The 25,997-nt window shown below is 38.6% G+C and overlaps 1 protein-coding gene across 1 annotated transcript in view; it reads right to left on the reverse strand.

The window, feature by feature from the left end:
• Positions 1–655: 655 nt before the first annotated feature.
• The window catches only part of LOC119420123 (oligophrenin-1), a 49,471-nt gene continuing 24,129 nt past the window's right edge, over positions 656–25,997 (reverse strand). The window contains exons 10-24 of the mRNA XM_037687501.1: positions 25,592–25,683; positions 24,413–24,491; positions 22,593–22,626; positions 22,440–22,502; positions 21,865–21,939; positions 19,263–19,347; positions 18,630–18,688; positions 15,928–16,033; positions 15,630–15,789; positions 14,544–14,691; positions 13,491–13,799; positions 5,960–6,107; positions 5,376–5,426; positions 4,377–4,428; positions 656–863 (exon numbers count right to left, since the gene is read on the reverse strand). Of these exons, the coding sequence (XP_037543429.1) occupies positions 858–863; positions 4,377–4,428; positions 5,376–5,426; positions 5,960–6,107; positions 13,491–13,799; positions 14,544–14,691; positions 15,630–15,789; positions 15,928–16,033; positions 18,630–18,688; positions 19,263–19,347; positions 21,865–21,939; positions 22,440–22,502; positions 22,593–22,626; positions 24,413–24,491; positions 25,592–25,683 (1,467 nt within the window). The 3' untranslated portion in view covers positions 656–857. The remainder of the gene's footprint in view (positions 864–4,376; positions 4,429–5,375; positions 5,427–5,959; positions 6,108–13,490; positions 13,800–14,543; positions 14,692–15,629; positions 15,790–15,927; positions 16,034–18,629; positions 18,689–19,262; positions 19,348–21,864; positions 21,940–22,439; positions 22,503–22,592; positions 22,627–24,412; positions 24,492–25,591; positions 25,684–25,997) is intronic.

Raw genomic sequence — 25,997 nt, forward strand, 5'->3', positions numbered from 1 at the left:
ATGGTGACGTCCACGTGTCATACATTCTTAAAAAGATTTAAAAACTAAACAGCCTACAATATTTCCATGGTCTCGTTTTATAGCTGAAATGATTGTTTATCAAATAAGGTCTATTGTTCCAACTGCTCTAGTCAGAAATCCCTTTTAAGTCACCTCCAGTTGTCTGCCATTACTCAATGACCTTTGGAAACTTGAATTACTACAATTCAGTCCATTTTACGTGCATACATTGAGCTAAAGTTTGGTGTGATTGTAGCTGAGAGTCATCCCCATCACATACTCTGAACTCTACCCACATTGTGAGACATTTTTCTTTAAAACTTTGGTGTGAAAGGCAGTGAGCGATGTGCATTCCTTGAAGGAATGCTACTCTGAAATTTACAAAAAAATGGTCCTATCGGTGCCATTTTCAGAGCTGTTTGATTTAAGATAGGCAAACGTAACTAGGCAAACAGAGTTTTAATTGTAACACATAATTCATTCATTAAAATTGAGGCACTAATTTTTAAGTAATAGCTTATATTTATGTGTGAACTGAAGGAGTCAGCCTAAAATCTGTTGTTTTTTTTGGGCCAGCCACGCTGCTGAAAACAGCACTTTACATAAATTACATCGATCGAAACGATTTTAAACCGTTACCAGTTGAGGGAAAACAAAGAAAACGCATATATATATATATATATATATAAAATCATTGTTGTGCTACCATGGTGCTTCACAACACCATTCTTGTCCTTCATATTCAACTGGAACCAAACAAATCTGTTCAGTTCTACTGAGAACCATTTTCCTCTGGTGACTCCTTCCAGCTCCATGTGCGGCCAACAGCATGTGGTCGACTGACATTTACTTTACGTTCAGTTCTGCAGAAACACAACAGAGCAAGTGTCTCAGTTCTGAAAGAAATACAATAAAATTCAAAAGCATTTTTCTGTTTACTGATTCAAAGCATTTTGAGAGAAAAAAGAGGAAGCTTATCTTTCTGGGTAAATCTAAAACTTTTTTTTGTTTTTTTTACACAAACAAAAACAAAAAAACAACAAGCAGTACTGTACGCTGATGTCGTCTGTAGCTGGTGGATTTGAATAGTGGATGTTTGTCATTTTCGTGAAGTTTGTTTTTCTGGACTGGAAAAGAACAGGGATTAAAAGTAAACCTGAATGTTTTTAGTGCAAGTTATTTAAGTCAAGATTCTTTATTTGTCATACACATCACATGTGGTACATGTGGTGGAACGAAATTGTGTACACAGGGTCCCAGTTACATCCAACAAAGTATTAAAATGTAAACGAAAAACAGTAATAAGATCGAAGATATGAACTAAGAAAAACGTTAAATAAAAACACGCTAAGCACTAGTAGCATAAAAACTATACGCCGAACAGCAGCACGAACATGAACAATTGGGTAGGAGTGTAAAAGAACAGAGGTAGGTTTTGTGTTTTGCTTTGGCGATGCAGAGTGACAGATCCTGGTGAGTGGAGGAAGCAATTTTATCCACCACCAGATGCAATGGCGGAGCCAGGGGGTGATCATTGGTGGCCTTGGCCACCATAGAATAAACTTTCAATCACCACAATCCTTTAAGGAAACTATACTTGTAAGCAATATAAAAACTAGAAAGCATAGTGGTGGGCACAGCTAACCAAAAAGTTAGCTTCGCTAACCACTAATTCGCAAACTAAAAAATTTACTTTGTGAACGTTATAGTGCTAAACAGATTTTGTTTTTTAAATTACTGGAAGCTAACGCTACAGCACTAACTTTTATCATACACTGCTTTCGCTGACACTGTAAGACTGACTGTAATGTGACAACGTTGTAAGTGAACACAACTCAAAATAGTTCAGAAATCACAAGTAAAGCATTCATGTCCCGTTCAGAGGTGAGCTTTCAGAAATTAATCCGGTCCATCAGAACCAAAGAGGCGGAGCATCACTCTGCTGTGCTGAAGCAGAGTGATGCTTCCATAGTCGGACGTCTCCCTGAATTAAATCACTTTAGCGATTTTTTTTGTGGTTAACTAGTTTTATAAACTAACTACAAAGTCGCTCAGTGTCATCATCAATATTGTCTCAGTAATAAATCTGGTTGTATTAAATTAAAGATGTATGAAAAGTATGAGAGAGTCACGTCCCAGAGACAGTGTGAGCATTGCAAAGCATGCTGGGTAGGAATTATGTGAGCAATGTTTCTGGGTGTTTACAATGTTTCTGAGTGTGAAAATGTTTTTGTTTTTTTTGTTATTTTCCTGTTCTGGTTTGATTTGGTTTCATTTATGCTGAGGTTTGTTATTGGCTGTAAATTGACACCATGACACCAGAGACTGTTTGTGGTAGATATGAGGGGGAAAAAGCACTGCAGGTGGTGACATCACCAGGTGATGCTTAACTTTGTTTAGGTCTGCATAGTATAGCTCCGTGTAAATCATAATCCTTCATAATTTTAGTGAGAACATATTTTTTTTATTAATTACATTTGAATTTGCCAGATAAAAATTTTAGCAGGAACTACCACATAATTCCACTAAAATTCCCACTCCGCTCAACAACTGGGGACAACAAGCACTGTACGGAAAGCAAAAGGTTTTTTTTTTAAGAGTCGTTTCTTTCCTGACTGAATAGCCGACCTGAACAGTTTAAGGGGATAAAGAGGGTTTACTCAGGTTTATTCCCAGCTTTACACCTCTCATTCTTCTGAATGTTTCCACTCAAACCTTAGCCAAATACCATTTCACCTCCTACACTTAACCTCCTTTTAGTTTTTTAAATATGCTGGAGTCGTAAAAATATTTCTTCATGAAATAGAATGCCCTTTCAAGAAGTCTTTACCTGAAAACAACTTCAGATTTTCAAGGTTTTTTTACGGTCACAACAACCACTGTTAATTAGTTTTGTATATTACGTTTGGTGTTTGATCCCGAAGTATATAAAGTTTGTTGGTGATTGCTAATTAGTTACTCACAATATATGGACCTATCAACACAGCATCTGTTCACGTAAAAGAATTTTAGGAACAACTGATGGCGTCTTCTTAAAGGAATGTCCTGTTTCAGTTGAATATTTAACCACTTCCTCCTGTAGCTTTAATTAAAGGGCCTTTAGGTAATGACACGGTCAGGTTTCTGCATTGTTCACAAGGTTAGTAATGCTATAATTAGTTCTCTATCTTTAGAGAGTTTAAAAAAAAACTAGAGAAAAAACAATAACCAAGTGACAGAATTGTTTGCTGGGAAAAAAAGGTGAACTGATGTCTGCCAGTTGTTGTTTTCGATTGGGTACAGATGCTCTCTTAACATCACCCAAAGTGGTATTAAAGTTTAATATTGTGATAGTCATATTAATTACAATAAACCCGCATGTTCCTCACTTTTCACTTTCTCTTTTGTTATCACTATCATCTTAAACCACATGTGGGCACTGTGACAATTTATTTACAGTCTGATGGATTGACCTATTTTTATCATGCAGAACAGGAATGAATGCTACTTTAAATATAAAAGTCTATGATTTGTTGTAGGATGAAGCAGTTCCTCATAATATATAATAATAATAAAAATAATAATATTAAGAACAAACAATATTAGTAATATTGATATTGCGATGACAATAAATTAGCAATACAGTAGTCCCTTGCTGCTTTGCGGTTCGTTTATCGCAGACTCACTCTATCGCGGTTTTTCAAAATAAAATTGGAGATGACACACAAATGGCTGATTGATGGATGAGCCGCACGATCGGCATGAAATTTGTATTTAAAATAATTTATTTTAAATTATTTAGCACCTGCTGCACCTTTGTGCAGCCCAGAGCTGCAGGATAAGCTTCCTGCTGCAGCTGATCAGCTGTTCACCATGCAGAGTGGAGAAGTGGGCGTGGCCAAGAACGCTTGCAGGTGGCTGAGAGCAGCAGAGGCAGGGAGCTGAAATCATGACATTTTGTGCTCTTTTAGAGTGTTTAGAAACATTGTTTAGAATATTGCAAGAGTGTGGGAAGGGTTTAAAATGCCATATATATATATATATATATATATATATATATATATATATATATACTAAAATAAACTACTTACTACTTGTACTACTATTCCTACTTCATGGTTTTTCACTTATCGCGGGTCTTCAGGGTACAGATCCCCTGCGATAAACGAGGGACTACTGTATATTGTGCAAAGCTTTAATGTGCTTTAATGCAATGACCAAAACGACAGGCTGATTTAGTTATTTGTTGTGGGATTTGCTCTTAGATCCACTGACAGACGGACTCACAGTGTCTAATGATCAATGCAAAGACCAGAGTTAGTTTTGTCTTTTATCACCCAGTCCTACTAAGCATTATTGCAAGTATCAAAAATATTGGACATTTCCCCAAATCTCACCTCTTTTTTCACATTTGTCAATACTGATGAAAGTGTAGAGGGTGATGATGCACTGTTATAAAAAAAGAGAAAAAACATGTTAACACATGAAAACAATAAGTAACAACAAACACAAACTTAATTGAATAAAAGTCCCACATTCTTAATTTACAGCCTTGCGCTGATGCCCATCCCCGACCTACAGCAGGCTTCTGAACCCAGCTCAGACGTGCAAGTCGCAAAAGAGCAGATGTATCCGTTTCCTCATAATGGAGGCTTCACAGCATCACCAGTAAAAACCAGCGTCAGATGAGTGAAAATCAAAGAGGCCAAGTGTAAGGGGAACATTTACAATGCACATAAAACAAACCAGTGAGGATGTGGGGGAGTGTTACAGAATTCACACACACACACACACACACACACACACACACACACACACACACACACACACACACACACAAACACACACACACACACACACACACACACACACACACACACACACACACTACAAGACAGATCACTCTGGTAAAAAAAAAACACTGTTCACCCTAAACTGAACCTAATTTGATCTTTTACGCAAATTTAAGCTTAAAATTGTCAATCTGGACCCGGAGAGACCTCATTCTGGTCTCCAGAGTCACGGAATATCACCAGAGGTTGACGTGAAATCAGGTTTAAAGGAACATCGGGACATAAAAACAACACAAACACACATGGTTTTATCGCATGGGAGTTTAAGTAAAGATGGACTTTATGTCCTAATAAACAACCATCAGCACGCAAAATCCTCCTCACATACAGCAGTTTGCATTTATTCACTTAGGTGACTTCAAATGAAATCCAAGAACTGCTGATAGATATAATAAACTCTGAAAATTATTTTTCACGCTCGCATGGTGTTCAGTTAATATTTATTGAGCCATTGAAAAAAACACACCCACACATGCATCTGATTAGTATAGTGGGATGGAGAGGAAAACATCAAATGGAGCAGAGTTATTGAGAAGTTCTTACCTGCCAACTTGTCTGGAGGCATTCTCAAAAAACTTGGCCTTTGATGCAACGCTGCGAAAAACAAACAATAAATAAAAGTGACATGTTGGTTTTACGCTTATGAACAAGCTAGATGAAAATGTAAAACTCTGCAAGCAGTTACTGCCAGTAAAAAAAACAAAAAAAAACAAAACACTAAGTTTTATTGTTCTATTTGTAAAAATGTAGATTTTGGACATTTTTAATCATTCTTGACGTAACAAATATCTTTGAAAACAGTTTTCTTGTTAAAACTTGTGTTTCTGAAGGTTACATATCATTTTGAAAAATACAACCTGTAATATCTAAACATTAAGCTATGTTGTTGTTGTTGTTGTTTTTTTACTTATTGCCAACATAGATATTTAAGTTAATATGCATTTACTAGTTTAACAAATCAGATTATGATGCTTTTAAGAAATCTGCTGTTATGCCATGTTTCAAATTTGTTGCAGTTATAATAATTTCTTCTTTTAAATGGAACAAAAAAGAAACAGGTGGGTACTGAAATGTTCTCTAAATCTAGCATTAGCAGACCCAACATGGAGTTTAGTGTGAACACGTACTAAGACGTGGGCGAGCCCTCACTGCTGGCTGCAACGGCGAGCTTTTGGGGAGTGGGGCATCTGTTGGGGGGTTCAGGAGGCCTGACTGGGGGTCGACAAATGGGATGTTTGTCTGCCGTCTTTGTTTTGGTCAGACCATTAGAATTTCCTGAAAGACAAAAAAGCAAGCGTTTATACATGATAAATGGACTGTACTTATATAGCACCTTTCTATCTTATCAAGATACTCAAAGCGCTTTACACTACAATCTGTGCCTCATTGACCAGCACTCTACTAGATCTATACAAAGAATAATCAGAGCTTTATCACATTCATACACTGATGGGACACACATCAGAGGCAATGAGATCTTGCTTTGTGTCTTGTCAGTGTCTCGCCCAAGGACACTTCAGCATGTGACTGCTGGTGGAATTGAACCCCCAACTCTCCCACTGGAGGACGACTGCTCTAACCACTCAGTCACAGCTACCCATAATACAGTACTCCCTCAATACTTCCGAGGTTCAGCTTTCGTGGACTCACTCTTTCGCGGGTTTTCATTATAAGATTGTACATGACACAGGATTGGCTGATTGATGAAAGGCGACCAACCAGAACATTGTGCTGAGGGGTGGACTGGCCATTGGGAGCACTGGGACATTTTCCGGTGGCCTGGCTCGCTCAGTGATCACTGAGGGGCCCCCTCCTTTCTCTTTCTGAGGCTGTCTGTCTCAGCAGAGCAGACACACAACAGGCAGGTGCACAACCTGTTGTGTGTCTGCTCTGCTGAGACAGACAGCCTCAGAAATAGAGGGGGGGGGGGGGGCTGTCTTTTCCCATCACTGCTATGGAAGCTTCAGTGAGGTGGATACAGTGAGCGGCATGGCTTGTTTATTTAAAATAACCAAGCGTGACCCAAACCGAGCCTTTAGTCCCCGTCGGCAATCACTGAGCGGGCCAGGCCACCGGGACATTCTGGTGCTCTTGATGGTCAGTCCGCCCCAGTGATTGGCTCAGTAATCGTAGCATCAGTCTGTCTGCTCTCTTTCACTGTGCTCTTTTAAAGCGTTTAGAGAGTTTAGACCATTGTTAAGAATATTGCAAGAGTGTGGGAAGGGTTTATAAGCCTTAAAATATATATACAGTAGTCCCTCGTTTACTGCGTGTATTAGGGACCACACTCCCCCACGATAAGTGAAAAACCGCGAAGTAGGATTAGTAATACAAGTAGTAGTAGTAGTAGTAGTAGTAAGTACTAGTTTATTTTAGTATTTATATATATATAAACTCCAGAGCTAGCTGACCTCATGCACAGGAGAGATCATCTTTGGGCTGCAGCGAGAAAATCTGGCTCAGACACTGACTGGTTGAGTTTCCGACAGATGAGGAATAAATGTACAACTTCTGTCAAAGCAGCAAAACGCAACTATTTCTTATCTCAGATTTCCAAAAATCTAAATGACCCTAACAGATTCTGGAAAACAATTAAATCTCTCTCAGGCAGCCCCCAATCATCTGACCTCCCATCACAACTTCTCGTTAACTCTGCTCCTGTGTCAAATAAGCACGAGATCCTGAACTGTTTCAACAAACATTTTGTTGCTTCTGGTTCTTTATTTGACACAGTAACTAATGGAAAATCAGCCACTTCACTTAATAACCAAACTTCTACAAATCAAATCCCTCCTACAAGTCAATCCTCAGTTAATCACACCTTCTCTTTTTCTCCATTCTCAGTCAGTGAGGTCAATAAACTGTTAAAAGATCTTGATCCTAAAAAATCTGCAGGTCCAGATGAACTTCCACCTTATTTCTTAAGGCTGGCTGCTCATATCATCACAGTCCCTGTGACCCACATCTTCAATCTCTCCATAAGACAAAACTCCATCCCAGACACTTGGAAAACAGCCTTTGTTCTTCCTTTGCTGAAGGGAGGTGACCCCACATCACTGAACAACTATCGACCAATCTCTAAACTCTGCATTTTAGCCAAGGTTCTAGAAAAACTGATAAACTCTCAAATCAAAAATTACCTGGACTCATTTAACATCTTACCTCCACATCAATCTGGTTTCAGGAAACAACACAGCACAACCACTGCTTCACTGAAGGTTCTTAATGACGTTGTTGAAGCACTGGATGCTAAAGATTATTGTGCTGCACTTTTCTTAGACCTGTCTAAAGCTTTTGACACTGTGGATCATAACATCTTGTGTCATAAACTCTCAGAAATTGGTTTCTCAGATCACACCATTGGTTGGTTCTCTAACTATCTTTCAGACCGGAGGCAATGTGTTCAACATAATGGTACTTCCTCCAGTTATTTAACAGTCAACAATGGTGTACCACAAGGCTCAGTCTTAGGACCCACCCTCTTTACAATCTACATACATAATGTAGGTAAAAACATCCCTAATGCATCCATACATTTCTATGCTGACGACACAGTTGTTTATTGTCGAGCTAAAACAGTTGCTAAGGCTTTCCAGCTTCTGAAATCTGCATTCAACATCATCCAGACTGATTTGTTTCACCTCAAACTTGTCCTAAATGCCGAAAAAACCAAAGGGATGCTTTTTTCAAATAGGAAGTTGGTCCCAGCAGTTCTTCCTCCGATTTTATCCTCAAATGGTGTCCCCATTGAGTTTGTTGATTTCTATAAATATTTGGGTATCTTGGTCGACTCACATCTCTCTTTTAAGCTTCATGTGGAAAACTTGGTAAAGAAACTGAAAGTTAAACTGGGTTTCTTTTTCAGAAACAGATCCTGTCTAACCCTGAATGCTAGAAAACGCCTTGTATCTGTGACTTTCCTTCCCTCAATTGATTTTGGTGACATTATTTACATGAACGCTCCTACAAGAACCCTGCAGATGTTGGATGCTGTCTATCATGGTGCACTAAGATTCATAACTGGCTGTGATTATCGTACCCACCACTGCACCCTGTATTCATTGGTTAACTGGACATCATTAACTTCACGCAGACTCTCTCACTGGTACATTTTCATCTTTAAATCACTTCTTGGTCTGCTGCCTTCATACATCTCCTCCTACATGTCTCTGCGTGAGTGCAGCTACGGAGTGCGCTCTCAGGACATTATTACCTGCAGTGTTCCCTCAGTGAGGACTGAACTAGGCAAAAGGGCCTTCTCCTACTCCGCTCCTGTCTACTGGAATATCTTACAAAAAGATTTGAAGCTCTCGACCTTGACCTCTCTAAGTGGCTTTAAGAATCTGTTGGACTCCTGGCAGGGACCAATGCAGACATGTTCCTGTTTTTAGTTTTATACATTTGTCTTGGAATCTAGCTGTTTTTTTTGTTTTGTTACCTTTTTCCTTTTAGCCATCCTATTTGTTAAAAAAAAAAAAAAAAAAAAAAAAAAAAAAAACTGTAGTATGAGTTTTTATAACTGCTTATTGTTGTTGCTGTTGTCCATTGTTGTCATCTTTCTTTGTTGAAATCAGGTCTCTCTTGTAAATGAGTCCTCGAGGCTCAATGGGATTTACCTGTATAAATAAAGGTTGATTGATAAAGGCATTTTAAACCCTTTCCACACACTCTTGCAATGTTCCTAGCAATTTTCTAAACTCTAAACGCTCTAAAAGAGAACAGCATGTCGTGATCTCTGCTCTCTGCCCCGCTCACTTCTCTACTTCTCCGCTGCAATAACACTCGTGCTCATCACTCCCAGTCTCCCTCCTTCTGTGGAAAAGAATTTAAATAATGTACTGTAATAGTTTAAGTAAGCAAACCATACTGCACAAGAAGCTTTATTTTAAATTATTAAGCGCGACCGGAACAGTCTTCAGTCCCACTCGGCGAACGGCCAGGCCACCGGAAAGCATCCTGATGCTCCGAATGGACTGTTCACCCCAAACCAGCTGCAGTAGGAGCTAAATTGTTTAAAATAATTTATTTTAAATAATTTTGGACCTGTGATTGTGCTTTTATTTATTTATTTATTTATTTGTGCGCTGCTCTTGTCTGATGCCTCATGCCTGAAGACGTCTGCTCTGCCTTCAGGCCACAGATTCCAGAAAACCCTCGGATAAGTTTTGCTTTTCCTGCCTCTGTGTGAATGACCCACGCCTGTTTGACCACAAACTCAGACCCTGAACTCTGAGTTGAGCTCTCAGAACCAAGCTCCACATTCTGAGTTTTCCAGACTTTCTCGTATCACTGATCCATCCGTCCAAACCTCCGTTCCCTCTGATGTCATTGCAGCTTCGGATTCTCCACCGGTGATCGAGTTCTACAGAGTGAAAACTTTCTCCTCCTGATAAAACTTTAAATAAATGTTTTTGTTCACTTTTGTTAACAAAAATACACTCTCCAGTTCCTCATGGGGGATCCCAAGGCCAATTCTGGGTCTGCCATGCATCTACCCCCAATGGGGTGTGCCTGAAAATCCTCCATACCTGAAAATCCTCCATGGAGGCATCCTTATCCGACGACCAAACCACCTCAGCTGACTCTTTTCAATGCAGAGGAGCAGTTCTACTCAGAGCTCCTCACCCTCTCTCACTAAGGCTGAGCCTGGCCACCCTCAGGAGGAAACTGGTTTCATCTGCTTCGTATCTGAGATCTTGATCTTTCGATCATGGTCACAGGTGAGGGTTGAAATGTAGACAAACCAGTAAATCAAAAGCGTTGCCTTTCAACTCAGCTCCGCCTTCACCTCAACAGACCAGAGCAATCCCCTCATTACTGCAGATGAGGCCCTAATCATGCACAGGTGTCAAACTCCAGGCCTCGAGGGCCAGAGTCCTGCAACTTTTAGATGTGTCTCTGATGCCACACAGCTGAATCAAATGAGGTAATTAGCAGGACTTTGGAGAACTTGACTGCTCTAAGAAGCTAATTCAGTCATATAATTCAGGTGTTTTGGACCAGTGGAACATCTAAAAGTCGCAGGACACTGGCCCTCGAGGCCTGGAGTTTGACACCCTGCGTTGATCTATCTCTACTCTATCTACCAACACTTGTGAACAAGACTCCAAGATAACTGAAGTTCAGTGCTTCACAGCAGAGACTAAAGCTGCAAAAAAAGCAGGAATGCTTGGACATTTCCAGCTTACACAGACAGTTTGATTGATAGACAAGCTGTCAGCAAGAAAGTTCAAGTACCAGTAGGTCCATTTCTACAAGCATCTGTATTCAGAGGTTGATATTTCCAGGTTCCAAGTTGGACAAATCAACAAGAAAGTCAGAAATTCCTGACCATACCTAAACTCAATAACCAATACGGCCACTCGGGGCATGAAAAATTATGTTAGCTGCAGTAATAAACAGTCTTTATCTCATCATATTTGTTGCACACATAGAAATGTTTAATGACTTTTAGTGAACATATTGTTTTAGTGTTTAAATACATAAAATGCAGACGAGCACATTAGCATGTTTTGCTAATGATAGTTAGCCTGATCACTGAACACATTAGCAAAGCCTTCTGGTTTCCCGACACAGTAAAGTTGAATGTGAGGTCATTCTGAGTTTTGACCTCTGAGATAAATGAAATGCAGTGTTGTGCCAATAAATGTTACAAAAATTAGTTGAAAACGTGACTTTAACTCTGTGAACGAGTCCTACTGCTACACCAGTGGTCCAGTGTCCATGAGCCATTTGTGTGTAGTAATAAAACTTAAAATATTTTATGGCTGGAATTTTGTACAAAAATAGGAACCACCCTATTAGTGGACTTAAATGACACTGGGGTTTTAAATAAGGTTTTTGGTGCTGCTATAATCAGCTCATTTAGGTCTTGGTAAGTGTAATTTATGCATGAAAGGCTCCAAGAGTCCACAGCATCACAAAGCAAAAGGAACCACCAAGAATGCAGCACAATAAAGACCAAAGAGCTTTCCAACAATGACAGAGACAGAACTGGATTATAAGAAAAAAATACTATATTTATACTATACTTTTACGACTGAACAACAAACCTGCCAATAAACAGCGGAGCACCAAAACTCAAGAAGAAGCACGCAGTAAAGGGATTAATCAAAGAGCTAACAAGAAAACTAGGCTGAATGAGCTGGAAAGCAATGATTAAAGTGTCTGTTCAAAGAATAAATTTAAACTTTACACTCCACAATGTTGGCTTTTATGTAAAATTTAAAAAAAAAAGTCTAAACTGGCCTTCTTTAAACTGCCTTTATGTTATTAAATTAAAAAAACGAACCCAAGCTTCTTACAGACTTTGCAAGTAAACCTTAATGTTTTGGTGCAAGATATTCAAGGTCAAGCTCTCTTTATTGTCATTTGCACCACATGTGCAGTTACATCCAACAAAAGTATAACTTGTAAAGAAAAATAGTAATAAGATTTAAGATATGAACTGATAAATACATTAAACTAAGAATATGCTAAGCACTCATAGAACAAAAATCAATACGCCCAACAACAGCAGCACGAACATGAGTCTGTGGGTCAAGTGGGTATGAATTAAACTATGTAGAAGAAAAAAGTTTTGTTGGGTTTTTTTTTTTTGGTCTGATGCAGTGCAGAGTGACAAATCTTGGAGAAGAGGGAGCAATTTTATCCATCACCGAGTGCAATGGTGGAGCAATCATTTGAGGACACTATACTTCTATTGGAAGTCAGCACGTCAATTATTTTTCAAGTTAGCCAGCTCACAAGACGGATGGATATGGCCATCTTGGATTTTGACGTGGCAATCCAATTTTTGACGGGAATCGTTTTTACAACTAGATGTAGCCACACACCAAAATGAAAGTTTGCATTTCACTTGTTTAAGTTAGCATGCATGGACATAATAAAGGTTGAATGAATGCAAAACAGCAGCATTATGGTGTGGTGAAGACTTCTACAGTAGAAAAATGATAGGACAGATAGAAATTACACAGAAAAATTCTACAATAATAGGTATTTTAGACTTTCAGAGACTTGAAACTTGAGAAGGTTCACTTTTCAGTACAACAACCCCGCAGCAATACTCGGGGACTTTAGCAGGAAACATTTAAATGTCTTGGAGTCAAAATCAAAGGCGTGTCTCAGTCCAGTTGACAAAATAACTGCACAACTGGAAGACCCGTCCAACTTAAAGGATCTCATTGGCTCGATGTACCAAAGTTATAAAAGCAAACTTTTGAGCATCGATTACAAAAAGGGACTCTACAAAGTACAGACAATAAACAATGACCTTCTTTCGCGATATTAAAGGAAACGTATAAAGGACTTTGGACAAGATGTATCGATTCCAACTAAAACAAAGCTTGTTTATAATGTATACATACATGGACAATTTCCTAATAATTAGGTTAACTAATAATGTTCTTAAATAACTAAATAAATGTGTTGAAGAAAATATTATTGGAACCACTATAACCAGAGCAGCAATAGAAATAAAATATAAAGTCCCTGGGAAAGACATTAAAGAGATTATATTGCTATAAATTATTACAAATGATAACTTTTCTTTCTATGTCTAAACTTCACTGTTGTGACTTTTTCAGAATCTAATAAAAACTGTATGACACCTTAAAAGCTGCATAAAATTATTATTTTTTTTAAATACCGTACTTGTACCTTCTCGGTTGGCTGGCGTGCCCTTTGGAGCTGGTTTTCGGCTCTGAAACGATGGTACCCTGCTCACATAGACCTCCGACTCGCCACTTGCTGCCAAGAAAGAATCTGGCTTTTGCCTCGTATCACTTGTCTTTTCCACATCGGCGCCTGCCTGCTTTTCCTGACGGTTGGTTGTTCTGGGAATAAACGCTTGCCTGGAAGGAGAGTCTCTTGGAACAAGAGGAGCACTGCTTACAGGTTTTGCTGGCCTTAGGGGTTTGGGGCATGCAGAGACATCCCCATCCATAATGGAGGTATCATTCTGTCCATCTGTTACAAAGAAACGGCATTAACAGTACTGCAACTTTATGGGAGGCGATGTTTTTTTTTATCTGTGATACACACCTGAGGCAAACTTCACTGTAAAATCTACTAAAATCCCAACAACTCACAGGATGAAACTGTTAAAACCTCAGTATACATTGGAATTACCGGTACATAAATATAGCCAAACTTCACCACAGAGGAAAGATTTGCTCATAAAGGAGACACATTCTTTAAACTCGAGGTAAGAAAGGTTAAACAAGTTATAAAAAGAGCAAGCTGCAAGTTAACCACTATAAAAGACAAAGTCAAATCCACCATTTTTTATGTAATTTCCTGCCCATTTGAACTGCTAGTGTGTTCAAACAAACACAAAATTACATGATTTATCCAGACACAATAAAAAATAAACAAAAACTAAAATAAATATGTAGAGTTGATTTCTTTATTTGTACTTTCAAAGAGAATATTTTAAAAATAATCAAATGTTTCTCTTCCTAAATTAAAGAACACAAAAAATAAATTTGGCTTAACAGGTTCCATGTTTAGTAAAATGTGAAAATAATTGGGATGAAAACAAGCACTTCAATAACTCCCATTTAGAAAATGTCAAAAAATGACCCTGCAGATTCACCATTTAAGTCCACAAGAAAAATAAAATTACAAAAAAAATATTATCTATTGTATAGTCAGCACAGGCAGGATGGAGCAACGATGACAACAATCAGGTCTACGGAGGCTGATAATTACTTTCTGTGTGCTGGAAGTGGTCGTGACTAAGAGCTTGATAAGCACGAGCGGGCCGCTTGGAGATGGTTATGGGCTGACGTTTGCGCGGGGTGATCCGCGGAGGAGGAACAGGAGGGGCGGTGCCATCCTCTGGCATGGAACTGAAGATCTGCAATCATTAAATAAAAGACTGTTTAGTTACTGCAGTTTCATTTAGAGGTTCTTAGAATGCAACTGAAGTGAAGGACAGAAAGGAAAACAAGAGTACAGCGTACAGTACATTATACGCCCGTCGACAAACTGTTATACAGCAATGGCTCAGACGAGCAAAGCCCAGGTATAACCTTTGACCTTGATTTTTGACCTTAGAGTTGGGGTGATTTTTTTTTTTAAGCGTACACGACAAATTGTCTAGGGGTGGTACAAATGTGTATTGAGTTTTGTTTAATTGTCTTGAGGGTATCCCAAGTTATGGCCTGGACGAGCAAAGACATTGTAGCAAAAATTGACCATGATTTGTGACCTTGACATTGGAGTTGCGGTGATGAAAATTGTATATGACACTCCATTTACTGACAACGTCAACGTTTTGTTAAATTGTTGTGAGCGGATCCGAAGATTTGGGCAGGACATTAGATAGTTTATGGATGGACAGAGACTATTCCATATGTCCGCCTTCGACGGTGGTATAAAGATCAAATACATCATGACATTTAATTCTTGTCGTTTAGTAACAAATACCACAATATTGACAAATAATCCCATGAAAAGGAGCTCTGTTCCATTAAAATCACATTATTACAAGGTATACAGCAAACAGTAACAGTGTCAATAAGCCCAGCTCTGTTCTAAAGGGATGTATCTTGATCAGTCAGTGTAACAATCCAAGGTTAAAAACTTTGTTTCTTTGCTTTCTGGGGTTATATACAAGAGTGTATCCTGATCTAAATTGTCATCTGCTTAGGAGAAACTTCAAGATGCCTGGAAACATTTGTATAAATAAGACAAGCCACTTCAAGTAACTACTGTAACAACATGTCATATGATGGGGGGGGGGAGCTAAAAAGTTCCTGTAGGATGAAAACAATAGTTTTGCTTCATCTGTACCTTATTGTAGTCCTCAATCATAATCTCAACCACAATGTTTTGAAACTTGATATCGAGCATGGCCGCCACAGTCTCCTCCTTCGCTCTCATCAACGTGGGTCCAAAGATGACGGCCATGTTTGAAGGGATCATCAGATTTTCATCGCTGTGGCTGCACACACTGTCAACAAAAGCCAGACTGGAATGAATAAAATGTAACTCAAGACAAAAAGAAAATATTCTGAGCTCATTTCAAAATGGTGCATGTGTGTGTGCCCTCGGAACAATAAAAACAACCAGCAAAGCAAACTTTACTCACGTTACTAAATGTGTAATAAGCATCTCCAACATTTCCCGGTTCTTCTCTGGTAGTTTGTAGATTAGTGAATGGATTTCACTCAGTCGAAAGTCCAGATTTTCAGATTCTATGACACAACAACAACACAAAGTCACTTCAAACAACCTACAACAATACAACATGATACCATAGGATACAATACCACAGGAAAGATACAGTACGATGTCATAGGAAACAATTCAATACCATAGAATTCAATACAATACCACGGATTACCATACAATAACATAGGAAACCGTACAATGCCATGGGAGACAATACAGTGATTCGCCTACCATTAGCCAAGGAGGGCGGCCCGCCCTGTCAACAGAACCAACTAACCAACTAGCTGCGCACAATACAGACTGGCTAGATAAAAAGCTACAGAAAAAAGCTCAGTAAACAACACAGATGTGCCCCCCCCCCCCCCCCCCCCCCCCACCCCACCCACCAGCCCAAAAAAAAACAACAAAAAAAAACACCAAAAAAAAACAGAAGGGCCCCCCCCCCCCCCCCCCCCACTCCATTGACAAATAAATAAATAAATCACGGAAGAGATGAGCACCCTGCCAAGGCAAGTAAACTAGGGGACACAATGTACTGTATATGATATGGAATATTATAGGATACTTTGTGATACCATAGAAGACAATACAATACCACATGTGACTATGTGATACCATAGGATACCACAGAATACACTGTGATACCATAGGTTACAATATGACACCGCAGGGGCAATAAGATACTGCAGGAGACCATATGATAGCATTCGGTACAATACAATACCTTAGGTGACAATACAATACTTGAGGTTACAATACAATAGGGTACAGTGCCATAGGAAATGATGTGATACCAAAGGATACAGTAGAATATAATATATACTTTATTGTATATGACATAGTTATTAAAAATCCATTTTGTTGTTGCCTCACCTGGCAGCAACAAACTAATACTGGTAAATTTAAATTTACAGCACATTACATTTTGTTAGTTCAACGCATTATTATTAATTATTATTATTATTATTATTTATCTGTAACTTTAAAAAGTGGGAGCTTTCTCAGAATGATAAGCATGTTACTGGTCAAAATGACACTGTTCATTAGTGATTTGTTGAACACAGAAATAAAACAAGATCAAAACCTCTAACATAAAAATGTGGTCATTTGTTGAAAAAAAAAAAAGTCATTCAAAAACATGCTTTAAGGTTTATAATGACTTCCTATGGGAAAGTTTCTATAATTCTAAACATTAAATTCTGAGATATGGCATGAGCATGAAAGGTTTATTGAGTCAGACAGATTTGTATTAAATCTGACACCTGTTGGTGTTTTTTTGATTCTGCTGTTAAAATGCAGCCTAAGAAGTCCTCAAAGTGAAATAAACCCATGGCTTACAGAGAACAACCAGAACCATTTCATCAAAATGCACAAATGTTTTGTTTCTATTTACTCCTCTTGTTAGTCTCTCCCGTCCTTTTCACTGTTTCTGAACCGTAACTTTTTTTTTTTTACATAATGCTACTCAAGCCGACAACTCGACTACTTTTCGTTCGGTAAATTAAAGTTAAAACCTCCAATCACGTATTGATAATGGATAAAGACAGACCTGTCACCTGTCAAACCTAAAAGTCGAAGTCTAATAAACAAGTTGTGACAGTTGTGGTGAAAACAGAAACTCTGCTATTGATGCTTGGAAAGCCATTTTCCTGCTAGAGCTGCACAACAGAAAGAAAAGCAGCATCTTTGGCTGCAGGGCAGGTTTGATAAACGGATCTTAAATCATGACCATGCCACGGGAGTTGAGTACAAACCCAATAAAACGTTTAGCACTAATTAAATAACCTAAAGTTAATTTCTTTAACAGAATCAAAGTATGTTTTAACTCTTATCTGAGCTAAAAATATTTAAAGCCAAACCAAAATTACACAGTTTTATTAAATCATGACAATCAAGTCTGTGCACATTATACACACGTCTAACTATTATGAGGCAGTCCATAGCAATGACCCAGACAAACAAAGACCTTGTCTGACCTTAACCTTGGAGCTGGGATGATTAAAAAAAAGTGTATGCAACACTTTGTCTGGTGAAGTTTTGTTAAATTACCTTGAGCGGATCAGAAGTTATAGGCAGGACAAGAGAAAGTTTGCGCATGCACGGACGGATGGCGACTATATCATAATACGTCTGCCTTTCAACAGGCGTATTATAAACATGGAGAGGATCATGGCCACCCACGCAACAAGAGGAAGAAAGACTTCAACATGTCAGGATGTGTAACATGAAGAGTCTTATTCAACTAATAAACTGCATTTCCAAGTGCATTAATGCAACATCCTGACAGAGGGAGGCTTTTAAACTTACTGCCCCCCTGTTTTACTATAATGTAGTTTTAGAGACAAAAACCCCCAAGACTCACATTTCCTTTAATGTCTACACTGATATATGACTGTTCGGCCTGCAGCACAGCACCATTGTACAAATGCCTTGTTTATGCCCATTAGTCACGTTAAGGTAGAGATACAGTGAGTTCATAAATCCTCTCTGTAAACCATTACATTCAGTAACAACTGGACCGTACTGATTATAATGAACATAGTAAATAACTGAGTGGTCAGCACCATAATCAAACCTCTATGAACTAAGAAGAGTAAAATGTGTTAAAAAGTGTCTTACTTGCAGCGCACATGAGGTCTTTGTGCAGATCGTAGGTCATGATAGGTTCAGATAAACTCCTGTGGGTGAACAGACATGAAGCAAAATATCAATTAGGGCAAAACAAAAAGCAGAAATCACCCCATCCTCTATAAGACTCATTTTTAGTGATAATTACACAAGAGGGTAAGGGCCATGGTGCAAAAACTGTTTTTTTTTTTTTTTTATCAATTCTGATTTGTTTTTTTTTCCCTCATAATTCTGAGATTAAAGTCAGAATTCATGGAAAAAAAAGTTAATTTTATTTATTTATTTGCTCAGTGGCCCTAATCCACTTCCAGTTACCGTATTTTTCGGACTACAAGGCGTATTTAAAAGCCTTTCATTTTCTCAAAAATCGACAGTGAGCCTTATACTCTGGTGCACCTTATGTATTAATTCTGGTTGTGCTTATTGACCTTGAACCGATTTTATGCACAGGGCGCTCAAAAATCTGTCAAAATGAACTTGTTTCGCTTCGTGCACCTTATTATCTAGTGCGCCTTATAGTCCGAAAAATACAGTAATACACAATACATTTTATTTTAATGAAGCAATTTTAACATTTTCAACTTTCTTATACACAAACTCATTTTTGTGTATGTGCACGCACACCTCAAGTAAAACTTCAGAGCACTTGTGATGGTTTTTTCATCCCAGTCGCTGGTGTTGAAATCCACATTTCCAGGATTTGTAGGATCTACAAAACAGCAAATAATTGTAATACTTGTAACAAATGGTTTGTGTGGGGTTTTTTATATCTAAGACATAAAAAATAATAAAAAGTACAACCCAAAGTAGCTGTAAAAAGGCATCTTTTCTACATTTTAAGCGCAGCTGGGACGTGAAGCCAGCTGAAACTTTATTTGTGTTGTGTTTTCTACTTTTTAAAGGAAGCTTTTTGGGTTTTCAGTCCTGACATTTTAATGTCTTCTTTGTTCTGTTTTCATTTTCATATTTGCTCCACAGCTACAGACAAGCAACAAGTACATTTTTTTTGGCACAGTATGTGTTGAATTATCTTCTTAAACAGTTTTAGAATCACTTCCAATGTTTCAAGTGAGAGCTCTCCCATGGGGGCTGTGCTTCACCATGCAGCTGCTGACGTTCCCTTAAACTGTAGACCCATTTGATTTTGATTAAACATCTGTGCGCTTGCTCCAACAACAAACTAGGTTCATTCGAGGCAATGCAGTCTCTGCTACTGTATCAACACGGTTTCATTTATTAATGATACAAATGTACCTTTTTGCTCGACTGACCATCAGAATCTCGGTCATAGATGTTAACGCTGAGGTTCAAAGTAAGGGAGGTTAAAAATATATTTCACTGTAGAGCTGATTCATCCAACAGTTTCATCCAACAGATTCATCCAGCCTGCTCTGGTGACATTTGAGGAGAGACATAAAACTGCATCGACCACCTGATCTCTCCCTTAGACAATGTTTGATTGATGATAAACAAGCGGCGCTTGTCCCCCATCGCTGAGGGATTTGAAGAGTGAATGTTTGTAGTTTTCAAGACGAGTGTTTTTCTGAACTGGAACTGAACAGAGATTGCAAGTAAACCTAAATGTTTTTATTGCATGATATTCAAGTGATTAGGAGCTACACTGTAGAAGAAGGAAGAGGTTTTTTTCTTGACCAAGTGGGCACAGTGACAGATCCTGGTGAGTGAACAAGCTATTTTATCCACTACCAGGTGCAATGGCGGTGGCAGGAGGTGGCCAATGGTGGCCTTGACCACCATCGATTAATCTTTGGCCACTACAAGCAGTTAAAGAAACTATGCTTTTAAGCAATTTAAAAAATCAAAAATCCTCCTGTCGAAAATACAGGACAGGAGGCGAGCGGCATTGTCTGCGCATTTGAAGGATCACTGCATATTTTTCAACCCGCCTGACAAAGAGTGACTGTAAAACTGTTAACTAAATAAAACTATAATTTGAAACAAAGCTTCCTAATATCACATCAGAGCTGGTTTTGTCTTGAACTTTTTTTGAATTCACATCAGAGCTGTTCCTTCGCATTTCTGCTTCTGCTCTTAAAAAAAAAATAATCTCCGCCCCTAAAAGTTCAAAGTCATGGGCAATTTTATTAAAAAACACAAATATAATTAAAGTTTTGTACTGTGCATAAGTTCTTGCGCTTTTGTGAACAATCTGATGTGTGAATCACTGCGGAGCAGGGAGGAGGATGACGAGGCTCAGCTGACCCCGGTGTGGGATCTACTAATTAAATGAGAAATGATCCTGCACTTAATACACTTATAAATCACACATAAAGTGATTAAAAGTAAATTTGAAGTACAGGTGCTGGTCATAAAATTAAAATATTGTGAAAAAGTTTATTTATTTCAGTAATTCCATTCAAAAAGTGAAACTTGTATATTCATTCATTACACACAGACTGATATTTTCTAATGTTCGTTTCTTTTAATGTTGATGATTATAACTGACAAATCAGCAAATTCAATTTGTCCTGAAGAGGTGCAGCGGCTGTGCAGTCAAATTCCCTCTCTGGGGTAGGACCCTCAGACCCCCCCCCCCCCAGTCTGTGAAAATATAGTCTGACATTAAACCAGTTCATGGTGCAATAAAGGTTGGGGACCACTGCCCTAGATGCAGCCACACACCAAAAATGGAAGATGACATGTTGCTTATTTGTTTAATTCTGCAACTCACAAAGTTAACATACCAGTATGTACAATATGGTGGCAGACATTTTGGATTTTGACGTGACAACCCAGTTTTCGAAAGGAGCCTTTCTTACACCTAGCTGCAGCCACACATTAACATAGAAGTTGGTATCTCACACATTTTTCACGTTATCATACTTAGAACATGCACAAATGGACAAATGGATGTAGGGTATTTCCAACTTCCTCCTCTTCAATTTGCGACGGGGGACCAAAAAAAAAACACGGTAATTTAAAGGGAGCTGTAAATGCAAATATAGAAATGTATCCCCTTGCATTACAGTTTCTATGACCAAACTTCAAAAATGACCCAAAACTTCTGACTAATGTAATTTTCAAATTAAAAGAGAGGCATCTTTATGACAATTTCCTCTGCCTCACTTTGGTCCCCTCACGCTCATATATCCCCCATCAAATTTACACCTGAGCGCTACAAGAAGATGCAGATCTACTTCTGTGGTACGTCACGGTATAATGAGGGAAACACATAAAGAACATGTTTACCGACCCACTTCCTTACCAAAAAAGGCGTTTAGGAGCTTCTGCACTTGGATGTTGCTGCCAACGGTTCGGTACACTCCTTCTTGTGAGACTCCTGGAGGATGAAAAAGGAAGGAGGTTGAAGAAAATGAAAAAAGAAGAAAAGGAGGGGTTGTACTTTAGACTAATAATACTGTACACAGTAGAAACGCACCACATGCTTCTCTTAAGACGTAAAAGGAGACAGAATTAAAATGTTCTTTCCTCAATTTCCACTGCTGTTAGAAGCTGTTAGTGTCACATTACATGCTCATGTTTTGGGCTTTAAATTTTGCCTGCGACATAAGACAAATAGTAACATGAGAGTCATGTGGCTGCAGAGCTTTTATCAATAAAGCTGCACAAGTTTGGGTTTGTAGGTTGAAGATGTGTTTTTAGTAAACCGAGAAAACGGAGTGAGATGTCGAAAATCCGTTACACTCTAATATATTTATATTTATTACTGTTTTATTCTAAATGATGGATTTTTCCCTCGAGAGCAGCCAGCCGAAGAAACATGCGACTCAACTACGCCCCCACCAGGCCAGTAAGAGGATTACAAACTAAACCACTGACCTTTTGTTTCAATGTAGTTGATGCACTTCCTCACAAACCTGAACCCGATTTCATTCAGTTCCACTGTGGAAAAAAAAAAAAGGGCAAAAGAAATGAGTCCACCTTACAGAAAAAAATGTGTTTTATCCCAACTTCGCATGATGACAGACTTACTTTCAGCTTGCTTGTGAATTGGGGAGTGATAAATCTGAAATGAAAAAAAAAAAGTAAAAGGAAAGAGGAGACGGTGGAGCATGTGGAAAAATATTCCACGGTGATTAATGGTCATGTCTTTCTTTTAATGGTGGGGGGGCAAGGAAAAAGAAGCTTGATCATAGCTCATGGCAACATATTTAATCCACAGGATTCAAGCTTCCAAGAAGGATCATAAGCAAATGAGAGTGCAGATTTCCAGTTCTGGGTAAATGCATGAGCAGATTTAAAATATATAAACCAAAAAAATATAACTTTAAAGGAGGGAAAATATGATGCATTTAATTCATGGACAATTTGGCAAACGGGAATGTAAAACTCAGAGACCCTGTCGTTATCAAACGAGCTGTTTTACATCAAAGCTTTAATTCTCGTTCTGAAATAACTCGACTCCAGAGCAGCTGGAGACACCAGGGTCTTGTTCAGGGACTGCTCCGCAACAGGTAGCTTTAATTCAAACAGATGCAAAAGTATGAAATATCACAGTCACACCACGCTATGGATTTTAAACACTTAAGTCTCCGGAGCAAAGCGTGTAATTTCTCAGCGTCATTTGAGCACTGTGATTCAGGACGAATCAAATGTACGCGTGATCATTTAACGGCAAAGCCAAAGAGATTAATCACCAACAGTTAAAACTAAGATTTCATTTGCCAACGCTTGAATGATCGGTTTCAAGTCTGTGGCTGCAGGGGAAAATAAATAACTAAATAAAAGTGCCAAACGATCCTGTTGCTGCAGAAGCTCTGGGGGAGTACGTGCAGGATTTTCCCTCCTTCTGCCAAATGCTTTTAAAAAGTTTTGAAGTGAGGAATAACTTGTTATTTTGGGACATAAAGTCAAGCTTGTCAACTTCTTGGGCTTGAAATGTGCAAAAACAAAACAAAAAAAAGCCAAGGCGTTCACAGGAACAGTAACTCATCCATCTAGATCAGCTTCCAAATTTTCTGAGCACTTTGATATTTTCACACACAGGGTAACAGAATCCACTGTCATCTCAGTTTGGCTTTTTATTACCAAAATTTAAAAAAAATGGCAAAAACTAACAATGGGAGTAAGTCAAGAATGCTTTTGTTCCATTTATCACGCTGCTTGTGGCAGACGTTCAGAGTCCCCGCAGCGCCGAGGAGCTTTAGCTGGGATTTATGGGGGAATCTGTGAGGAAAGACTCCGCTAAACTTTCAGAACGTGAAGAAACTGGTGAGGAAGTGGAACAGGAAGATGGCACTAAAAGTGTGCCATGCGTTACTTTCACTTCCTCTATTTGTTTCGTTCACACCATCCAGATACAGCTGACTGACCTAATCTAAAAAAATAAAACCATTTATTTTACAAGTAAAGCTGTGTGGTCTGTCTGCTCCAACACGATGTGAACAGAAACTGGTCAGAGCAGTAAATTGTCCGTTTATGCAGGAACGGTTCCATTAACATGATTAGTTAATAGCTGTAAAAGGCTATTAACTAACCCGCAGCCACACTGCATGCAAATACCTTCATGTGCTCTAAAAGCTTCACGCACAAAAAAAAAAAACCTCACATTACCTACAACTCTGGAGCTTTTACTTAAATGCCAAATTTCAGCTTCCAGCTGTGATACAGTCACACCTACACAAATGTATTGTCCCCTCTTGTGGTGTATTTCCTAACTGGGGAAGATTATTCTTTAAAAAGATAAAATTAACTTTAATTTTATTAAACATCTGCATATTAAAAAAAATAAAAAGCTTAAACCAAATAAAAGCTGTGGCTCCACATTAAACACTTAGAGAAGTAAAACTCACAGGCTCTTTTCCATCCATGGCCTCCATCCACAACTTCCTGTCGCCCTCCGAAAGGGCCTGGAAAGTGACGGGCACGTTTCTATGGAAACAGCAACAAAAGCCATTTAAAAAAAAAAAAGCAAAGGTTGTTGTTTAATTATTCAGCTGAAGGATGCAACAGCTAACCACAGTGAGCAGCTTTATTAAACTCACAAATCGCTCTATTTTTTTAAAGCCAAAGGTAGACAAAGTGACAAAAAGCTCCACCCCCCCCCTCAGGAGGAAAAGTCTTTGAAGTGTTCAGCAACATCCCGTGAGGCGGTGACAGTCGCGAAACGGGACAAACACGAGAAGCTTGAAGAAATGATGAAAACCGACTTCTCCTGCAGAAACAACATGAGCAGGTGCCAGCTTGTACAGCTTGTAGGCTGGTGAATTGTTAACTACAACAACTGTGCTTTCAGATTAACGCCTGTTTAACCAACTCCTCTGATCAAAACGAAAACCCTTCAAAGAAAAAGGTTTTAATACTTTAAGGTACAGCCAACTCTCCAAGTTAAGCAGATGTCACATTTTTCATACAGGTACTCATAATTTGACCTCTTTAAAGTCTTATAGCTTAATATAAATCAGCCAATCTGGAAGGAAAATAATTTTTCTTTGTATTATTATTATTATCCCATTTTATTCCCTCTTATTAAACTGTCTGTACGCGCATCAGGATTATTTCAGGCGTCGCCTTTAACCCCCTCCTGAGCAGACAGCTTCTCGATCTACATTAGACAGCACTGCCACCTTGAGTTTACCAGTTGAGCATGTTCATATTACATCACTCATGCTGCTTTTATCCTTTAAAAACTCTGTCCACACTCGTGTTTACGCAGATTACAAGAAAAAGGAAAAACCCTGCAAGGTAGCTGAGAAACTCACAGATAAATAAGGTTTTTTTTGTTCCAAATGGCCTGCTTATATAAATATGAGCTTGTTGTGTTCCTTCCCCCACCCCCCTGAAATCCCAGAGTCTGCCATCTGTCTCCAGTGCCAGCCCCACTGCTCAGGGATTGTTTGGGCTATGGTCCATTTAGCCTTCACACTCCGTCCTTGTAAACCACCTGTTCACCTCGTCGCCCAAACCGCTTCGTCCCAGAAGGCTTTATCGTTGCCTCATCGCACGGGTTCTCAGGTTTTGTTTGTGCTAACCTCTCCACAGTTTCCACGTCAAAGCAGAAGCGCTTGTCGATGGACTCAGTCTTCCTCCGAACGCAAGATTTCAGATTGAGAACCGTAGGAGCCTGGAAAAATCAGAGAAAGAACGTGATGAAGCCAAAAACATTTGAACCAGCAGACTGAGTGAGTTAAATAGACACAAAGCACATTATATATATACAGTACATATATATATATACACAGTACATAAATATATATTTATATAGATATATATATATATGTGTGTATATATATCTATATGTACATACACATATATATATTTAAATATGCATATATACATATACATACATATATATATATATTTAAATATACATGTATACATATACATACATATATATATATATATTTAAATATACATATATACATATACATACATATA

Source organism: Nematolebias whitei, chromosome 14 (genome assembly GCF_014905685.2).
Source record: "Nematolebias whitei isolate Nwh7 chromosome 14, NemWhi1, whole genome shotgun sequence".
NCBI lineage: Eukaryota > Metazoa > Chordata > Actinopteri > Cyprinodontiformes > Rivulidae > Nematolebias > Nematolebias whitei.